This window comes from Peromyscus maniculatus, chromosome 8, assembly GCF_049852395.1.
Source record: "Peromyscus maniculatus bairdii isolate BWxNUB_F1_BW_parent chromosome 8, HU_Pman_BW_mat_3.1, whole genome shotgun sequence".
Lineage (NCBI taxonomy): Eukaryota > Metazoa > Chordata > Mammalia > Rodentia > Cricetidae > Peromyscus > Peromyscus maniculatus.
Window position 1 is genome coordinate 96,662,711 of NC_134859.1, and position 21,936 is coordinate 96,684,646.

The 21,936-nt window shown below is 46.7% G+C and overlaps 1 protein-coding gene and 1 long non-coding RNA gene across 2 annotated transcripts in view; one reads left to right on the forward strand and one right to left on the reverse strand.

Annotated features, from left to right (window-relative positions):
• Rgs9 (regulator of G protein signaling 9) overlaps positions 1-20,552 on the reverse strand; it is a 104,211-nt gene extending 83,659 nt beyond the window's left edge. The window contains exon 1 of the mRNA XM_076543632.1: positions 20,471-20,552. Within this exon, the coding sequence (XP_076399747.1) occupies positions 20,471-20,491 (21 nt within the window). The 5' untranslated portion in view covers positions 20,492-20,552. The remainder of the gene's footprint in view (positions 1-20,470) is intronic.
• On the forward strand, positions 9,371-10,996 carry LOC121831497 (uncharacterized). The gene is made up of 3 exons (XR_006074988.2): positions 9,371-9,578; positions 9,830-9,908; positions 10,487-10,996. It is a non-coding gene; the product is annotated as an uncharacterized LOC121831497 (long non-coding RNA).
• Positions 20,553-21,936: the final 1,384 nt, after the last annotated feature.

Below are 21,936 nucleotides of genomic sequence, written 5' to 3' on the forward strand. Positions count from 1 at the left end.
TGTTCAAAAGCCCACAGAGGCCAAAAGAGGGTGTCACATCCTCCTAGGACTAGAGTCATAGGCAATTGTAAGCCACCATGTGGGTGCTGGGAATCCCCAACTCTGTCAACTCTGCAAGAGCAGTAAGTGCTCTTAACTGCCAAGTCATCCAGACTCATATTTACTTTGTTGTTGTTGTTGTTGTTGTTGTTGGGGTGTATTGCATTTTTTTAAAAAAAATTTCAGCTTTCCCTGCTATATTAGATTTTTTTTTAAATAGATGGACACCATCTCTAGAGTGGGAACTATGTTCAGGACCAAAGGATTTTTTGTTTTGGTTTGGTTTGGTTTGAATGAGACATAGTCCTGTTCTCAGGATACTTCCAGTTGATGAAGAACATGAAGCAAAACTTCCAGGACAATGCAGGAGATGACATTGGAGTACGTGGAAGACAAAAGGAACAGAAAGGCAGAGTGGGAAGGGCCATGGGAAGCACTGGTCCTAACGAGGCGAGTGGGTCAGGAGCAACAGCAGCACTTAGGCGCTCACCTGCCTCACTCCCACCCACAACTCCATCAAGTCTTGCTTATTAGTGAACAACTCCACTGACCTCGAGAGGCTGCATAACAAGCTTAAATCCATGGTCTTGCTGTGCTGCAGACAGGATTGGGACCCTTCCAGGACAGCTCCTCCCTTCCTGCTTAATGTTTTACCAGGCTGGAAAATTCTGATTGTGCAGGCCTGGGGCATGTGCCCGCCCTAGATATGTATTGGTAACTGTCTGGTTTCTGAGAGAAAAAAATCTTTGTGTTAAAATCAGGAAAAAGCAAACTGAAAGTAGGGCGATCAAAATCAACACTTGTTCATTGTAAAAATTACTCCAGAGGGCTGGAGAGTTGGCTCAGTGATTAAAAGCACTGGCTGCTCTTCCAGAGAACCTAGTTCAACTCCCAGCACCACCTGATGGATCCTAACTGGCTGAAATCCCAATTCTAGGAGACCTGATACTCTCCCCTGGCCTCCATCAGCACCAAACGTACACATGCTGCACAGACATGCATGCAGGCAAAATACTCATATGCATAAAATAAATACTTTCTGAATTACTTCAGAAATGCAGCTTTTCCTTTCTCTTGTATTGTTTGCTTAGAATAAATTTTCCACAAGTGGGATGCTATGAGGAAGGGTGGTGAACACATTCAATGGCTTTGCTCTAGAACGCCAAGCAGCTCCTCACCAGGTCTGTACACGCTGACAACCCACCACCCAAATGAACTAGTTTTGCTACACTCTTTCGGGAATTGGATGCTACACATTATTCAACCTATTTTTTCTGCATTCAGCAGCTACAGTTGTGTCCATTTTCCCTATTTTTGGAGTAGAAAACACAGATAAGTGTATAAAAGTTGGCCCACCTGAAACTGTGAATCAACAGATGAGCCAGCTGGGGTCAGGGAAGGAAGCAGAGGGAGAGCTGTGCCTGTTCGTGCCCCAGGTGAAGGGACAAAGAGACTGGTTCTGTTAGAAGAGTCCAGAGCGGAAGTGCAGCACCAGCCTGGGTTCAAAGCCAAGAGGCTTCACAGATGAAATTATATTATTTTTATTATTATTATTATTACTTTTTTGTTTTTGTTTTTTCGAGACAGGGTTTCTTTGTGTAGCTTTAGCGCCTACCTTGCTCTGTAGCCCAGGCTGGCCTCGAACTGACAGAGATCCGCCTGGCTCTGCCTCCTGAGTGCTGGGATCAAAGGCGTGCGCCACCACTGCTCGGTTATATTATTATTATTATTATTATTATTATTATTATTATTATTATATCATCACTGTTTAGTGTTTTCCTGTGTGTTGCATGAAAAGGAAAATACACACACACACACACACACACACACACAGACTGAAGAGTTGGCTCAGCTGCTAGGAGTACAAATTACACACAGAAGTCCTGAGTCCCATTCCAGCACCCACATCAGGTGGCCCACAACCACATATAACTCCAGCTCCAGGGGACCTCTTCTGGCCTCCGAGAGCACCAGCACACACAGACACAAAATTAAAAAGAAAATAAAATTTAAACACATGTGCACATCCACAAACACATAATTAAATATAAAAATTTTAAAATACGTGTACACACTCAAAAGCACATAATTTTAAATGTGTGTGTGTGTGTGTGTATACGGAGGAAATGAGGGGTAGGGAACTTGTTGACGGGTTAGCCCTACTGTGCTCCGGCATCTTCGTTGTTTTTGTTTTGTTTTGTTTTTTAAAAAGCGGTAATGACACAACTCTCCGGCACCAACGGTAGGGAGTCCCCAAGAGCCTAATGGGCGATCCCTTCCCGCCACGGAACCAAGGAGATGTGGAGACCTCCACACTCCTAGAGAGGAAGCTTAGGCTCCGGAGGAGGATTTCCGCCCGCAGCTCACTTCCGGCCCCGCCCTACCCCGCGCTGCTGCTGTACGTTCGGTGGCGCTAATCCTGGTAGTTTCCTGACCCTTGGCTCGGCTCTCTTGCTTGGGACTGTCGGTCGCGCCTTCTGTGCGCAATCTGCACCCTGCGGGATTAGAGTACGGCAAGGGAGCGCCATACCAGGCTCCCTTTCCCACGCGATTGTCTTCCCGGTACCCCAAGAAGTGTCCCTCTTCCCTTTCCGTAACGCTCACATCCAGATGAATGATAGAAAACAATGGTACGCTCAAATTTAAAAGGATGTGGCTTGGGGCTTGTGTGAATCTGAGACAAAGATTGGCTTGTCCATAAATAATAAATAAATAAATAATAAATGTCAAGTAACTAACAATGCACTTTAGTTGTGACTGGATATGAGAGAGATGACTTGGATCGATGATGATGACAGATTAGGAGCCTGGAAGAACTGTGCAGACTGAAGGCAATGAGTGAGAGCCACAAGGCCCTAGCTCTGGGAGAGGAGAGTGACCATGTCAAATCCACGGTCTCGCCAAGGAGGAATGCAACTGCCATCAGGTTGGGTTGCTTAGCTAGAATGCTTGCCTTGGTTCGATGTTCCCCACAAGCAGCTCTTACCACAGGTGCTACCTCCCTACCTAACCTTTTGGGAACCCCAGTGTCTACAATTTGAAATGAGACGATCTGCTATCATGCCCCACTGTGCGCTTTATGTAAAGAAGCTTTGCTTCAGTGTGGTCCTGAGAAGGAAATGAGAGATGAACAAGAAAGTTGGAACTAGAGTCTCCACACAACAATATGAAAACATTCCTGGAAAACCTGAAGTAACTAGAACTCACTCAACTTTAGTCTGCTGTTCCCCAATCTTTTTCACCAAAAACCTTTGAGTAATAATACCTTATTAATATGACTCCAGGTTCTGTTTATTTTTTCCAGGAACATATCTTGGAAGATGTTGGTATATAGGAATCAGTCACGTGAGCATGCCCTGTGCAGAAGGCATCCTCCTTTCCCAAAAGGCATTTCACATCCACTTTCTGAAAATTGTATGAAAGGTTTCAGTAAAGATAGCTCCAGTTTTAGAAACATTCAGGAGAAAGTACCACAAGCCATAAAACATTTAGAAAGGGAAAGGAGGGGCTGAAGAGATGGCTCAGTGCTTAAAAGTGCTTGCTACTCTTGCAGAGGACCTCAGTTCAGTTCCCTGCACGTGGTGGTTCACAATCACAAACATCTATAACTCCAGTTTCAGGAAATCTGATGCTCTGAAAAGGGCCTCTTCAGGCACTGCATGCACATGGGGCATATACAAACATAGCCACACACACTCATTCGCATAAATGGACAGAAAAGGGAATGCATTGCATGCACATGGTGTGTATACAAACATGGCCACACACACTCATTCGAATAAATCTACAGAAAAGGGAATGCATTGCATGCACATGGTGTGTATACAAACATGGCCGCACATACTCATTCACACAAATCTACAGAAAAGGGAATGAACAAAATATCTTTGCTCTTCTTCCTCTTTGTCGTTCCTCCTAAGTACATCACAGGCAGTAAATATCCAGTATCATTGAGAAATATATAATTATTTGCAGAAAGAATGGAAATAATCACTTGGAGGAGAGGGGGGAATGTGAGCCTGACCAAATGGAAATGTTGGGTTGGTAAATGAATCAACAAAGAATTGTACTAGAAAATAAAATCCTAGAATAAAACCCACTGTCTCCAAGGATACAAGAAAAAAGAAAATGAGTCAGGGGTGTATCACATGCTTCTCATCCCAGCACTCAAGAGGCAGAAGCAGGAGGATCTCTGAGTTTGAGACCACCTAGGGCTCCATAAGAATCTCCTGTTTCAGAGAGAGAGGGTGGGGGAATAAAGCCAGTCACAAGCTATAGAGCAGCCCTGGGAAAGTAAAGTCAGAGAGAGGAAAATAGTTGGTCCAGCCCAATTAGGGTTACATCCATCTGAAGGCTTTGTTGGAACTGGAGACTCCTCTTCCAAGGCAGTGCTATCTCATGACTGTTGGCAGGAGACATCAGTTTCCGACCACATGGTCCTCTTCATCAGAGCGCTTACACATCCTCACACAGCTGACTCCCCTGGAGTAGGTGAGTAAGGAAGGGAAATAGAAGCTGTAATATCTTTTGTAACCCAGCCTCAGGAGCCATACCTCACTACCTTCATAGCCTAATGAGGAGGCATGAACATGGGATTCAGGGGTCACTGGGAGCTGTCATGGAGGTTGGTTATGTTAAGATTGTATGTCAACTTGTAAGTTCTAAAAACGTATAATCGTATACATGATACAATGTATTTTGATTATGTCCATCCCTCACTACCCACTCCTGCACCTCCCAGACATGTCCCCCTCTTAACTTCATCTCTTCTTCTTCTTCTTCCTCCTCCTCCTCCTCAACTGACTGAGTACAGTTAGTGCTGCCCATACACACATGGGTGTAGGGCTATAGATGTATGTCCACTTTGTTGTCAAACATACTACTCATGGCACAAGTGGGCTCTAATTAATCAACTGCATCTCACTAACTCAGTGGATAAAGGCACTTGCCATTAAGCCTGACAATTTCAGTTCAGTTCCAGGAACCCATGTAATAGGAGCAAACAAACTCTCACAAACTGCCCTCTGACTACTTGCATGTTATGGCATGTGTGCATTCATGTGTATACATATATGCTACATGAACACAAATAAATATCACCCAAAAAAAGCCACAGGTTAGGCCATCTTGATAGGGGTCACTCTTGTAAGCATATGATCTGTGGAAGCCTATGCCTATATGGTGGTTACCAGAAAAAAAAAATATGAATGCCTTTAATTCCAGCAGTCAGGAGGCAAAAGCAGGCAGATTTCTGTGAGTTTAAGGCCAGCCAGTGAGACCTTGCCTCAAAAAGAAAGTGAAGGGTGGGGAGTGAGGCATTTAAGCTAGGCTGATTTCCAAATATGCTTGATAGGGATCTCATTGTATCTGAGCCATCACCTGTGGAAAAGACAGCTTGATAAACAGACTGCTGCTGCAAGGGCTCTCTTAGAAAGGGATGCCCAAATCTGCCCTGACACCAGTTTCATGTTCTAACATCCTCCCGGGGCGATGGGTTGAATCTGTGGCTTCTGGAGGTGATGTCTAGCATCTGTAGATAGAAGAATATCCTCTGCTGGGCAGCAGAACTCAGTATCTAGATAACCAAGGAGTGACGAGGTGGCTGGGACAGGCCCACCCTTCATGACAAAGTGAGTGACATAAATAAGACTACTGGAAAGTATGAGATTTTAATGCAAGGAAGAATCTGCATGAGGCATGTGGTACATGTGGTGGAAAGTCCCAAAACAAGCCAGTCAGTGATTTTCATGGAGGATTCAGTATATAGTCATCTGTGTGGCTATGTGTTACAGTGAAAAGGCACAAAGCAAAATCAACAGTGGGAAAAGTCACGCAGGGCCATATAGAAGCCAGTGGGTACAAACTTCCAAGAGTCCTTGCCCAGTGGAATCAGGCAGGATGCACTTCACCCTTCAGGAAATGGGTCATAACACGTGTGAAATGTTGATCTGAAAGCCTTTCAGCATCTCAGGGCTCAGAATCATGGCGGGGGGGGGGGGGGGGGCGGGAGGGAGGGGATGATCATAAAGGCACTATCCACAAAGCATGAACCAAGACTGCAGACTCCCAAAAGGAAAGTAAGTACTCAACATTGCACTAATAGTCTACACAACAGTGAAATGCTTATTGGAGGCTCAAGAAACTGTCCTAAAATCCAAGGCTCTAAAGTGCAGCCTGCCTCCCCATGCATAGTAGGAACAATTGACTCTGAACAGAAGCAGCTCAGCAAAGGCTGAAGAGAAGCAATGCTTGGGACCAGTCTTGAAAACCAGAGCTGGCTGGATGTGGTGGCACACACTGATAACCCCACCACTCAGGAGGAAGAAATTGGACAGCCAGAAGTTCAAGCTCAGACTTGGCTACATAGTAAATTCAAGACCACCTTGGTGTACATGAGATCCTGTCAACAAGAAAGGAGAAGGGGGGCAGAGAAAGAGGCAAAGAGAGACAAAAAGATGAGACAGAAGCTTCCAGCAGAGGGAGCCTTAACAGCGAAGTTGGTGAGGTGGAGGCAACCCTGGGGAAGCATGGGTAGTTTGGGAGTGACTGCAAAGCGTATGTAGATGAAGCAAAGTGAGAGAGCCCAATTTTATGATGTTTTACTGTCTGTCTACCACTTGTTATTTTGCCTGTTCCTTTGTCTTGCTATGTACTTAACTTACTCATTTGGGACTCAAAATATGGTTATTGTAGATCCTTTTCCAGACTGTACATAACAATACGTCAAAATGGTTTCCCTCCGGCTATCTTGCCTTTCGTTCACCTAGTCAAGTTGGTACACAAGTTAGTCATCATCACAGTACCACTTTCATTATGCCACCTTCGTGAAATCTTGTCAAGGCATGGAGGGTATTATTGTGTAGAACCACCTGCTGCATAGAGAGCTAAGCAAAGACCAATATGTTCCGGTAGGATTGGGTTCTGTCCTTTTGTGGCCTCAGCATTGCAGTCTCTGTGAGTGCCAGAGAGTAGGAGAGACATTGCCACCCTAAGGAAGGTGAAGATCGGTGTCCTTCCAGGGAATGGCTGCGGTCTCCCAGGTTCACTCTGAGCCTGAGATAGACTGGAGATCAAAGCTACTGAGTGTCAGAGAAAGACAATCTCTGAGTCATGGCCAAAAACCATTCCTCCTGTCACCGTGGTGGTGGAGATGGGTGGGAGAAAACCACAAGCTGCATAAAGGAAGATCATAATCAGGCTTGAGTGCTCAGCTTGAAAGTCAAGAGCAGCCACTGGCAATCTGAGGTGAAAACACTTTTTTGTGTAAGGGGGAAAAAGTGAGACGGAGAGTGAAAATTTGACTAAGCCCACAGGAGGGCCAAAGCTCCATCATGGGAGTAGTCCTCTGATGACAGCCATCAAGAGAAGGACAATAGTTGACAAGAGAAGAATCAGACACAACAGATTATGGACAGGGTCTGCCATCCATTGCATTGTGAGGCCACTAACCTGCTCCAAGTCTTGGGATTATCATCAGTAAAATGAGGGATGTGGTCTGAGCAAGCTCCAAGTGCCTACCCAGCTCCTGTTTCTTCAGAGAATATAGAACCACTGAGCTGCAGAGCATCAGCAGCAAGGACATGCCTAGAAGTTTAGGTTAGCCCTAGAGCAAAGAGGATGAGTTAGACCTGGTCCAGATCCTCTGCACTTTCTAGTGGGGTGGCCGTAGGCACAGTACTTCTCTGTGACTGTCTTTCTTTAAAATTGAAAAGTGGGTGTTGCACGGATCTTAAAAGTTCTTATTAGTAAAATCAAACCTGGAGCTGGGTATTGGGGTCAATGCTGGAAGATCAGAGAAGCAGAGCAAGCCACAGCTACCTCATCTCTCCAGTTCCTCAGCTGATCCTGTTTCCTCAGACTGGAAGCCTCTGAGTTCTCATCCAAATGGATCTCAGCTGAACTAAAAGCCTAAAAGCTTAACCAGCTCTAGTTCCTGGTTTCCAAGCCTTATATATCTTTCTGCTTTCTGCCATCACTTCCTCTGATTAAAGGCTCTCTTCGTGGGATGAAAGACATGAGTCTCCATGCCTGGCTATTTACTCACAGAGATCCAGATGGATCTCTGACTTTGGAATGCTAGGATTAAAGGTGTGAGTGCCACCATTTTCTGGTCTCTATGTCTGTCTGGTGGCTGTTCTGTTCTCTGACCCCAGACAAGTTTATTAGGGTGCACAATATATTGGGGAACACATCATCACCACAAGTGGGGGCTAGGAAGATGGGTCCAGGAGTCAAGTGCTTACTATGCAAGCACAAGGAATTGAGTCCTAGCTCCCATGTAAAAAGGCGGGTGCAGGGGCTGAAGAGATGGCTCAGTGGTCAAGAGCACTTGCTCTTGCAGAGAACCAGGGTTCAGTCCCCAACACCCAAGTGATGTTCACAAACATCCGTAACTCTAATTCCAGGAAATCCAATTTCTTCTTCTGACTTTCAAGGATACCACACATGTGATATACATACACTTATGCAGGCAAAATACTCACACACTCAAACACAAAAATAAAATAAATCCTTTTTGTTTTGTTTGTTGTTGTTTGAGATAGGGTCTCACTATGCACCTCTGGCTGTCCTGGATGGAACTCACTATGTAGACCAGGCTGGCCTTGAACTCACAATGATCTGCCTTCCTCTCCCTCCTAAGTGCTAGGATGAAAGGCATGTGCCACCATGCTGAGTAATAAATATAAAAAATAAAAATAAATAACTTTTTAAGAAGCCAGACATAGTTTGGGGCAGGGTTGGCAGACAGATCTTTGTGGCCATCTGGCCAGCCAGTCTAGCCATAAGGGCAAGTTCCAGGGTCCTAGTGAGAGACCTCGTGTCAAAAACCAAGGTGAACTCTTCCTGAGGAATTACACCCAAAGTTGTCTTCACACACATTTTCAAACACCTACACACACACACACACACACACACACACACACACACACACACACACACACACCACTAAATAAGTCAATGATAAAGTTGGAGAATAACAGCATTTTCTTTGCAGACTTTGTGAGGAAGAGTGAAACACTCTGTAGAACTCTCCCACAGAGACTTCAGCAACAATAGGTGCTTAATGAATGCAGACTGCTCAGATTTCATGTCCAGTCTTCCCTCCAAAAACACTTCAAGCTCCAGCTGCCAGCTCAGGCACCCCTGCCAGCAGCCTCCCCAGACCTAATCAGTACTGGACACCAAGACACAGCTAACAAATGGTGCAATCAGGGGGAGACCTGATGCCATACACAGGCCACTGCTCAGAGCAGCCAGACTCCCAGGCTCCAGACCCGCTTAGGGAACAGCATGTAGAAAGACATACTAATGAGGGTCAGAGAGAAAGGATCTTTCTCTGTGAAGTGCTGAGGAAGCCAGAAGGCTGGCTGGAAGCCCCTGGCACAGTTTGCCTGAGCAGTGTTGAATTGAATTGAGGTAGGCACCTTGGCAAGATGGAAGAAAGCAGGCCACAGATGGGACAGCCGGGGAGGTCCAGTGACGAGAGCCACAGAGTGAAAAGCCAGATACATTTCTTTAGGAAGCCATCGACTTGGATGGTAAGTAACTTTGATTCTTTAAATACAGTTTATGTTTAACACATATGTGCCTCATTCTGTTTGTGAAAATCTGTTGGCATATATATTTTATTTTCTGAATGAATCTAATATTTCCACTTATATATTTAATATATATAATGTATATAATGTATATATATATTATATAGGTATATTGTGTAATGTAGGAATCCTAATGCATGATACAATGACTCCCTCACCTTTGTTCAGTAATTTCAATCAATGTTTTTCAGCTTCTTTGCCCTCACTCTGCAATGTGACGCTGGTCCTCAATTGAGAATTCATTAATTAGCAAAGGAAAAGAAGAGAAAGGTACACTATTTTTGTCAAATATAATTTTTCTGCTTTTTTTTTTTTTTTGCTGATTTCATAAAGCAGTAAAAAACAGCCTTCAGAAAAATTTCTTAGTCACAGATCTTCACAATGAAAGTGTGTGACCCTAGTCAGAACCATGGAAGTGCAAGAAGGAATGAAGAAGAGCAGGAAGGGCAAGTCCGAGTGTGACATCGAGTGTGGCATCAAGCCAACTGTTAGGACACCTTGTGGAGTTGAATATAGGTACAGAAGTAGGACCTGTGACAGCTGCAGAGATGCAGAAGGGAATAACGACTGATAAAGTGTTCTACAGTTTTTAGCAATACTGAGAAATTAGCGAATGTAATCTTCAATAGTAGACAGAAATAAGTAAATAAGTCAACATTCCTGTGATGGTGTGAATGAGAAATGCCCCCATAGGCTTGGGTATCGGAGCGCTTGGTCCCCAGTTGGGGGCACTGTTTGGTAGGTTTAGGAGGTACAGTCTTGCTGGAGGAAGCACACCGCCGAGGGTGGGCTTTGAGAGGTATACCCTGGTCCCACTTCCATCATGATCTCTCTGCTTCCTGCTCAAGGCTGAAGATGTGAGCAATTGCTCCAGCCACCATGCTGGCCTGCCTGCTGCCATGTCTCCCTGCCATGATGAGCTCTGACCCCTCTGGAACCATAAGCTGAAATAAAATCTTTCTTCGGTAAGTAGGTTTTGGTCATGGTATCTTACCACAGCCACAGCAATATGTGATTTTATCGCATATTTTATCACAGCCACAGAAAAGTAACTAATGCAATTACATATTGTTTAATTGCTGGGATAATGGTTAAAGGGAAAGAATGCATAACAAAAATGAGGGAGAAAAAGAATAAAACAGTAGGAAATGTTGATCCAAAAGAAAGGAAGAAAATCTAAATAAAGTAGGTGGTTGAAAAAGAAAATACATTAACTGTCAACTGTAGGTTGTTGTTTTTATTTTACTCTTTAGGGGCCCACCACCCAGCTCCCAAATAAGCACATGGAGACTTATTCTTACTTATGAATGCCCAGCCTTAGCTTGGCTTGTTTCTAGCCAGCTTTTCTAACTTAAATTAACCCGTTTCTCTTCTTCTACATTTTGTCTCTGGGTTTTCTTTTTAACCTTTCTTTATTCTATGTGTCTTTCTTCCCTTCTTACTCTATGGCTGGCTGGGTGGCTGGGTGGCTGGTCCCTGGCATCTTCCTCTACTTCTTTTCTCGCTCCTCCCTTTTCTTCCTCCTACTTATTCTCTCTGCCTGCCAGCCCTGCCTATCCTTCTTTCCTGCCTAGCTATTGGCCATTCAGCTCTTTATTAGACCAATCATGTGTTTTAAACAGGCAAAGTAACACAGCTTTATAGAGTTAAACAAATGCAACATAAAAGAATGCAACATATCTTTGCATCATTAAACAAATATTTCACGGCATAAATGAACATAATGCATCTTAAACTAATATTCTACAACAGTCAACTTTTCAGAAACTAAAATCACCTGGAACCTGGGCCTTTGGGCATCTTGGCTGTGTTAACCAAAGTAGGAAGATCCACCTACGTGGGTGGCACTTTTGCCTGGCTAGGAGGATGGGGTACCAGACAAGATGTGGAAGCTCTATATACCATCCCCCACACTTTGTGTTCTACATTCCTTCCACTTGGCTGATTCTAAGTTGTCCCCTTTATAATAAATCGGTAACCGTCAATAAAGTGATTTACTGATTTGTTCTAGCAAATTGCCAAACCTGAAGTGAGGTGTGGAGATCCTGAGATCTTGAGCCAGTTGCTCAGAAGTAAGAGTTTTCCAGGGGTTGTGACTGGCATCTGAAGTGGGTGGCAATCACATTGGACTAGGTTCTTTTTTTTTTTTTTTTTTTTTTGGTTTTTCGAGACAGGGTTTCTCTGTGTAGCTTTGCACCTTTCCTGGAACTCACTTGGTAGCCCAGGCTGGCCTCGAACTCACAGAGATCCGCCTGCCTCTGCCTCCCAAGTGCTGGGATTAAAGGCGTGTGCCACCACCACCGCCCGGCTGGACTAGGTTCTTATGCCTACCGTACTGATGTGAACTCGGTAGCATCAAAACTGGACTGAATTAAATGGTTTCCTAAGGGAGGAAAAATAACTCTCACTTATGAGAACAGATGCAGCTGAGTGGGGTGGGTCAGGCATGTAATCCCAGCACTGGGGCAGGGGGGAGTCAGAGGCAAAAGGATCACGATTTTGAGAGACCAGCTTAGACTACATAGTGAGCTTCAAGGCAGCCAGTACTACATAGTGAGACACTGTCCCCAACACATGCAGAAACACCTATACACACACACACACACACACACCCCTACACACACACACACATACCTACACACACACACACTCCTACCACACACACACACACACACACACACTATGAGTACAGATGCAAAATTACAAATAAAATATTAGTAAATAAAACCAAGCAAACATCTTTATTCCTGGCTTTATTCCAGGAATGCAAAAGTAATTTAATGTTCTAAATTCAATCAAGCTGTTCTGAGGGTGTAGCTCAGCCACAGAGTGCTTACTTGGGCACGCTTGAGCCCCAAGTTTCAATCTCCAACACTGAAGAGAAATAATTACCCAAAATAATTCATCACACTGGTTGTCTTAGTTAGGGTTTCTATTGCTGTGAAGAGACACCATGACCATGGCAACTCTTGGAAATAAAACTTTCAATTGGGGTGGCTTGCTTAGTTTTAGAGGTTGAGTCCATTGTCATCACGACAGGAAGCATGGCAGCATGCAGGCAGACACGGTGCTGGAGCTGAGAGTGCTACATCTTGCAGGCAACAGAAAGTCTACTGACTCACACTGAGGGAAACTTGAGCAAAAGAGACCTCAAAGCACTCCCCGACAGTGACACACTTCCTCCAACAAGTTCACACCTACTTCAACAAGCCACATTCTAATAGTGCCACTTCCTTCGGGGGTCGTTTTCTTTCAAACCGCCACAACAGTAGAAAAATAAAATAAAAATCGTCTTGATGGATGCATAAAAACAATGGGGAACGTGATTCTCAAGAGATAGCAAGCAGCTCTTCTCCCTCTGAGAGTTCTGCCCCTGCAGTGAGAATTCGGGAGAAAACTGTTTTGAGGCTTACCTTACAGTCAAATAGCCTGCTATGCTTGTAAGGGACCCTGGTTTCCAGAACCTTCTGGCTTTGCACTGTGACTCCTGTTGCTGGATGTCTTTTCCGGACACCTCATTTGCAAGATAAAATATAAGAAGCCTGGCAAGCTGGCATCCGTTATAACATCAGGTACCCTGGTAAGTCATGGGGTGGGGGTGGGGGTATGTGCAAGCATGAACCAAGGTTGCAGAAGATAGAATAGCTCAATGAAGATCTCGGTGATGTAACTGGCAGGACTGAGGTGTGAACACAGCCAGTCTGGCTCTAGGATTCATATCTCCTGACCATTCTGTCACTGCTGAGCATGAAGTGTCAAATGGACCTAAGTCAGACACACTGCAAAAGCCCAAAGGGAAGGGATTAATCGTCACTAGGGAAGGGCTGGTTCTGGGAGACTTTAAGAAAAGTAGCGTTCGGGGCCTGGGTAGATGGCTCAACAGTTAAGAGCACTGGCTGCTCTTGCAGAGGATCTAGGTTCAGTTCCCAGCAACCACATCAGGGGGCTCACACCCACCTGTAATTTCAGTTCCAGGGGATATGATGCCCTCTTCCAGCCTCCACTGGCACCTGCATGTGTGTGGTGCACATAAACACATGCAGACACACATAAATAATAAGTATTTTAAAAGGAAGGAAGGAAGGAAGGAAGGAAGGGAGGGAGGGAGGGAGGGAGGGAGGGAGGGAGGAAGGAAGGTAGGTAGTAACATTTAAGCAGGACCTTAAAGGGAGAAAGGCTTTCTCTATTTGTTGTTTGGGTTTGTTTGAGACGTGCTTTCTATGTAAGCCAGAATGTCCTGGATCATACTCTGAAGCCCACCACGAGCTGGCCTGAGACTCACAATCCTCAGCCTCCTACATGCTGGCATTTCAGGTTTGCGCCCCATGTCCCACAAAAGACAGCGATTTTAACTGGCAGAAAATGAGAGTCTTAGTCAGGACAGACTAGGTCATGCTGTGGTAACACAATTGAATGCCACAAAGGTTAATTTCCCTTTCGTAAATGCTAATCAAGTTCAGCAACACCCAGGTCCTTCCCTGGATGTCATGCATGACTCAACCATTCAGGGCGCTACCACCAGTGTCCCTCGTTCCACCATGCGTACTCCTGATCACAGAGCCAGGAAGAGGGAAAAATATGGACAATTTATCCATCAGGGCATGAGTCTGGAAAACACACACACACACACACACACACACACACACACACATATAGCCCTAACTTCTGCTCATGACCCACCTATTCTAACAGAGCATGTGGAGCGTTTGGTGAGAATGTTCAACTTCTCCTACTGTGGAAAGGGCTCTTCTAAACTGGAGAGGACATCATGCCCTAAGGCATAAAGGGATGGCAGTGTGCATGGAAACAGCGACATATTGGTACACAACAGGATTTAGTGTTGTTCCATAGGCAACCGGAAGCTGAAGAGGGAGGTGGGATCTTCATAATCTGCCTCTATGTTGGTGGTGGTTTTTATTTGTCCTTTGTTTTATTTTTGAACATTGAGACAGTATCTTAGAAATCCCAGGTTGGCCTTGAACTTGCTGTAGCCAAGGATGACCTTGAACATCTGACCTTCCTATCTCCACTTTCCAGGTGTTGGAGGTACAGGTATGCACCAGCAATCACCAGCAAGCTCATTTATACAGTGCTGGAGATGGAACCCAGGGCTTCATGCATGCTGTGCAAGCATTCTACCAAGTAAGATACATTCCCAGCCCATGGTTTGCCTTGCTTTGGAAGATTCTAGAAGGTAACAAAAAGAAGGGTGTGCAGAAGTGGCAGGCCAGAGCATGTTATAGCAACAAACCACCTAGGAAGCACTGGAAACAGGTGAACGAGGCTAGTGTCTAAGAACTTGAATTATGTGGGCGCTCTTAGGTTTGAGGACCAGACATAATTTGTGAAAAGCAAGAGGACATGACTTTGAGATTGACTCCCGCCCTGCCAAGCAGACATTGGTAGCAGCAGCCAAAGCAGGTGATGCAAGAGAAATGCCCTATTTGGAAAGAGCCATCAGGGTGTGCTCTGAAGCTGGGAGGCGTCTACAGAAACATCTAGGAAATCTCCCTCATCCTGTGAGGGAGGGAGGAAGGGACTCCCAGGACGACATAGCAGACACAGAGGGATAAAGAAAAGTGTTGTCAGGGTGCACGCAGGAAGCTAGGTGGAGGACAGTCTCTCCTTGTCCGTGGCGTCAGTCCTTCCTACCCCCTCAGAGCCACTTCCTGCTGCCTGACCCTCTCCACGCTGTGATATGGGAACAGTGGTGGGGAACCGCACATGCCCTAGTACGTGACTCTGTAGGGAGGAGTTCACACGTGCGCGTTGGAAGCATTTTAGCACGTGCACCGTGCACCCACTTGCTTAGATCTAGATGTCACCCAAATGGGTGAAAAGGAATACGAGGCTAAAGTGGCTTCGGTGTTTGTAAACCTTCCCCTGCTATGAGGGGAGGGTGTGATACATAGTGAAAACCAGACCCGCCAGACCAGAGGGACAAGACTAAACTTTGAATAGATCTGTTGCCTTTGTCCTATGTGGGGCATTTACCCACCAACCCCACAGCTCCCCAGAGTTTTCTTGAGTGCGAGCAGCAGGAAATATTAGATAGAAGGATTTATTGTGGAGATAAACAGATAGAAAATAAAGGATAGCCTCGAGAGGGCCTGGAACCTTTTCCAACGGGCCCGGACTGTCTCTGGCCCAGGGTTTTTATAGAGATGCCAAGGGGTGGAGCAAAAGACCTCCTCCCCCAGCACAGCCAAGTGCAGGCCATCTCAGACACCTGCACTCAGGCCCGCGGTCCTAATCATCCTCCATGTGGACCTGCTGGGTAAAGCCACGAGGAACCGAGAACGGACTCCCACAGTCCTAGTTCTCCATTAAAAAGAGAGAAAGAAAAGGGAGGGAGGCTGAGGCAGATTTCACTCTGACTTCCAGATTGCCAGAACTCTGAATAAAACCCAGTTTAAAGATCCACTTTCTGGTGTGTTTCATGCATGCAATGGGAAGGGCCCACTACTTGTACCAGAGGGCCCTTCTAAGGTAGCAGCTCTCTCTGTTCCTGTCAACAAAACCTAGAGCTATGGAGACCAGCTGCTCCCTCTGATTTCACTGTTGCAAGCTTACTGTCTCCCTTTAGTTCACCATGCTTCCACCTACCGCTACATGAACCTTCCAACTCACCGCGCCCTTCTAACATGCAAGCATGCACCAGTGATCTGAATGACATCAATGGTTTCCTAGCCTTGGTGAGCCGAGAAATAGAAAGTGTCAGTCACTTGACTACTCTGAACCTCAGTATTTGCATCCACTGGGGAGGGGGAAATGAACGCCTGCCACCTTTTTTGAAAGGTGGCTGTGAAGAACAGATGAAAATAATAAATGTGGCCAGATGTGGTGACAGAGGGAGGAGATGGGAAAATTGGGAGTTGGGGCCAGCCTGAGCTATGTAGTATTGCCCTATAGGGCAGGGAAAGAGAGGAGGGAGTGATGAGTGATAAGGATTGAGGGAGGAAGAGAGGGAGAGAGGAGGGAAGGGATGGACAAAGACAGGGGAGATAAGGAAAAGGGGGAAAGCTCTCAGCTAGATCACCTTATCCACAGAGACTTAACCCAATGCTCCTTTGGGATCTACCTCGGGGATTGCAGTAAGTAAGCAACATGATGTCTGTCCTGCCCGCCCTCTCCCCACTGCCCCTCAAGCTGGGTGGCAAAGCCCCAGGACAAAGAGAAAGGACTGACACAGGACACAAGATCAAGTGTACCCCCTGGGTACAGTTCCAGATTGCACAGGAGGCCCCAGGGGCAGTGGGCATAGGATGGTCAAGAACACTTCCTGGAGGAAGAAGTGGATTTTGAAGGTTATTCAGGAGACGAAGGAGAAAAGAGGAAGATGTGTTCTGACCCAGTCAGAGGGAAAGAGTAACCCAATGTAGCAGAGAGCTTAGCGGAACCAATCTTACCCTCTGTCTCATCCAGCCTGCTCCTGAGGCAGGAGGGAGAAGGCGCAGGGGGGGGGGGGGGACTAAGGGGGGGGCTTGCTCTAAATCAGCGCTAAGAGGTATGAGTTCCTACCTCAGGATTTCCTGTCAGACCAGCATTTGCTACTGACCAAACCATCCAAAATCACATGTACAGGGAAAGCTGCTGCAAAGGACAGCCACCCACTCACTCTCCGACACAGCACCAGCCCCTCAGATGGCACGCAAGCCCCGCCTGGCCTCCTCATGCAAGACTAACTACATGTATTATCTGCCGGGACACTTTCTTGGCTCCCAGAATTGTTTGGAACAGAAACTATTCACTGTGGCTCCGTGTGGAGCTGTGGTCCCTGGCCTTCTGTAGTGTCAAGGCTCATCTCAGGCCGCTGACTCAAGTCATGGGATCCACAGCAAAGAGACCACCATGGTTGTTGGGGGGGGGGGTCTACACAGTGGCCACTGCACCTGGGAATGTCCAGGAGACGTCACCAACTGTGGGGTCACTCCTACCACTACAGCCATCTGTCCCTGCCTCCCCAAGACAGACAGGCAGACACACACACACACACACACACACACACACACACACACACACACACACGATAAATAAATGTAATAAATGATGTTGAGCGTGGCAGTTCATCCTGTAATCTTAGCACTCAGAAGTCAAAGGCCGAAGGATCAAGTGGTCAAAGTCTGGGAGGTGGCAAGATGGCTCAGATGTGAAGAGTATTTGTTGCTCTTCTAGAGGACCAGGATTTGATTCCCATCACCCCCATGGAGGCTCACAATCATCTGCAACTCCAATTCCAGGGGATCTGCCACCCTTTCTGGCTTCTGTGGGCACTGAACATGCCTGTGGTACACAGACATACACACAGGCAAAAGACCCATACTCATAAAATACAAATAAATATTTTTTAAAAAGAGTTCAAGGTCATCCTTAGTCCTGTATTGGCGCTCATATAATCTGGGCTACATGAAACACTGTTATCGGAAGAAAGAGAAGAAGACGGAGAGGAGGAGGAGGAGGAAGAGGAAGGGGGCATGGGGGAAGTGCAAACACCAACCAAATTACCATAAATCAAAAAATGCAAAAAGTGTAACTGCACCCCCAGATCTGAAATGGTCTTGGCAAGGTGACCTTGGTCATCTCCTTTGTTTGCTTCAATAACAGAAGGAGGCCCAGCTTGGTTTTAAAGCTCCCTGAAAGGGGCACTGCTGAGGCCTGTCACGAGGCACAGTGGCACTCTCCACCCTTCTTCATACAGTTGTCTCACGTTCCCCTACCACCCGGTCCATTGAGTAGATCACAGCTTCCTGGTTCTCCGAGAATCATGAATTACCCACAATTCTTTTCCAAAGCCACAGCAAATGCAGCAAGGAAGCGATCACCTGCAGCCCCCTGTGGCCCTACTCTAGGCCTAGGGTGTCCCCTGTCAGTTTCCATCTGAGCGAGGCACAGCACTGAGCACGTGTAAGAACCCAGGCAGTAACCAACAGTCTCCTTGCTGCCCCATGCTCACAGCTGCCTTCTGCTTAGCTGTCACTCTTCATAAGACCTCAACGATTGGAATTTTCCTCTAAACCAGGGAGGACTCTCTGGGGACCATCATAATCATGTACTTGGCAGTGGACGATATAAAGAATGATCCAAAACCACTGTGCTCTCTTTTCCAGTAGACACACATCCTACCACCATTCATGGCTCACATGACCAAATCCAAAAGGCCCAGTAGCTGGATCCAGAAACATCTGCCATTCCTGCCGCATCCCCAATACCAAGTTAATGTGTGTCTCAAGTCTCCCAGAACCTTCATCCAGAAACAGAACTTCCCACTGGACACAGCTCTGTGGTTCCAAGCAGGAACTGGCCTGGAAAAGGTTCCTTGGGACATCCATAGTTCTTCTTCATGCCACCTTCCTGCATTCAGAACACTCTCACACCCTTTAGGATCTAGGGAAGCCACTCCCGGCTCCTTCTGAATCCATTCTTGGCACTCCATACAAGACAAAGTAAACATCTGTCCTTAAGCACTTCCTTTATCCTCGGGGTGTCCGTGGTGGCACCTCGTGCCTGTTTGCACTGTCAATGACACAAAGTAGAATCACCTGAGAAGAGGGAACCTCAACCGAGGCTGGCCTGTGGACATAATGATGGGGTATTTCCTCGATTGATGGTTGATGTGGGTGGGCCCATTCCACTGTGGGCACTGCCCCAGCTGGGCAGGTGGCACTGGGTAATATAAAAAAGCAAGTTGAACAAGCCACAGGGAACAAACCAGTGATCGGTAGGAAATGTGGTACAAAAAGCTCCCTAGAAAGGCCACCTAATAGAGAAGGAAGCCTTATATTTCTCCCGTCGCTCCCTTCCAGGTCATCTGCAGGCTGACACTCGGGGTGTTCACTCCTTGGCACTCTGGACAAATGCATCACAGTGCTATTTCTAGAGACCGAGTCACCCCCTTTGGGCAGGGAGGCTCCGGCCAGATGCTAACTAACACTATCTACACTGCCCACCTCCAGCCCTGCCATTGGCTGGCCCACAGAGCCTGGCTTAGTCACAAAATGGGCACATTTGACAAGGGACATCTAAGGGTCTTGGTGGTGGGACCCAGTCCACAGTCAGTCTATATCACTCAAGGCTGGGCACTGTTAAGCTGCCTTAGGTGGGTCTCTCTAGCCTGGAACGTCTTTAAGAAAACAGTTACCCCCACTCACTGCCTCGCTGGTCCCTGAGCACATTGGCTGTCTAAGAGGAAATAGCACAGGATGAGGTTGAGAGAGGACCTAACCTTTAGACTCAAACCCAAACAAGCTGATCCAGAAAGTGGAAGACGGCGACCATGGCCTTCTAAGTTGGGCCGGTATTGTGGTCAACATGTGAACAGTGTTTTTACTCTCAAATATCACAGGGCCAGAAATGGCAACATATGGGTGTTATGAAATTCGCACGTGGGTGTCTGGGTACCCGTCTCTGAGTCTGTGGCTGGTGGCAGGCTCTGCCTTTCCTACATTCTGCACAGCAGGTCCTGATTCTTCGGGACTAAGAGGCAGCTTTGGAAACCTATACAGTGTTTTTATCAAGACACTGCCAGTCAGTACCATCAGTCAGGGAGGACCGACCTGAAGGAATGCCCTCTGCCTTGCCCTGTCTTCTTCGGACACTCCACAGACTGGATCCCCTCCCACCTGTCAGGAGGGCCAGGTGAGGACCTTGCAGGACAGCACCCTTGGGCTGTACTGTGGCCTTGGTGCTGATAGCCACCCCGAGTCCTGGATGAATTTATGACCACAACAAGAATGGGAGAGAAAGGGGAAAACTCCCAAGTTCACAAGCCAGCTTGGCCGGCCCCAGCCTGGACTTGAACCCCGAGGGACAAGGCCATGGCTAGAGCAAAGCACCTGGAATCCACTGCAGCTCATCAGCTAGCGGCTCCGCCCGTTCTTTATCAAGCCCTGAGCGCAGACTCACGCTGCCACCAGGGGGCGGCGTCCGGCTCCACCTGGACCCTGTAAGGAAGCGAAAAAGGTCTGTCCCGAGGAGGATTGAGCCTTGAGCCACACCCCTGAAGTCTGGGAAAGTGAAGGCAGTATGTGAGTAGACTTTGGCTCCCTGGCTAGCCTCTCCCCAATTATCTAAACTTGTCTGTATCCTCATCTGAACTGAGAAAAGCCAGGTTTTGGAAATGACACCTGACTGCCGCGGTGGCTCACCTGCCCGCTGGCCCTGAACCTTGGATTTACTGCCTGGGTGCAGGGGCTCCAGCCACGATCGCTGATAATAGCTGCGACCTCTGGAGGAGGCTTTGTTTGGTCCTGTTTTTGAAGCTCACTGAGCTAACGCGTGCCTAAACAGAAGTATGCCTGGCACGTGCTGAATTCCTAGTAATATTTGTCTTTCGGCTCTTGGAACTTTTTCTGCACCTCACCGCAGCCCCACCCCACTCACAGCGCCTTCCATCTTACCGGGTGCCGGGGACTGAGCCTAGAGTCTAAGTTCATGCTTATCCACAAATGCCATAAAGCCACACTACCACGCCCGTTTGGGGAGCCACTCCCCAATCTTGTGCCTAACGATTCTACGTCACACACACACACACACACAGAGAGAGAGAGAGAGAGAGAGAGAGAGAGAGAGAGAGAGAGAGAGAGAGAGAGAGAGAGAGAGAAACAGAGAGAGACAGACAGAGACACAGAGACATAGAGACAGAGAGAGACACAGAGACAGAGTCACAGAGAGACAGAAAGAGAGAGACACAGAGAGAGAAACTAATATGAGGACTGCTAGAGTTATAAATGAAGATAGGACTACAGGTTCCTCCATCAGATCACTTGAGGTTAAATTTCAACTGCTATTTACTACCTGTCCATGAGATTTGGGCCAATTATTTAATCTCTCGGTGCCAAAATTCCAATAAAGCAGAATGGTCAGCGGAGCATATTTGTGGTGCATGCCTGTATCCCAGCACTTGGGAACTGGAGACAGGAAGAAAAGGAGCCAAAGGTCAACCTCAGCTACCTAGGGAGTTTAAGTCCAACGTGGGCTACACAAGACTCTGTCTCAAACAAACAAACAAAAAACTAAAATGAAATAGAGGTAGTTAACGACAGCCTTATAGAGTTCCTGGGGAAAAATAAATAGGCAAAGATTCAATAAATATGAGTTGTTACTATTACTAATGTTAGAACCGTTAAAGGTGGCGTAATAGAGCACACAGTTTGGAATACTAGCTAAATCTCAGACACGATGAGATTGCCCTAGGTCTAAGGCTAGATTCTCAGGGCCAAGCATATGCCTGCTCCTCATTTCCAGAGCTGGGTACCTAAGTAGGGCAGACACGGCTGATGTTGGAAGAGGGTTGGTGGGC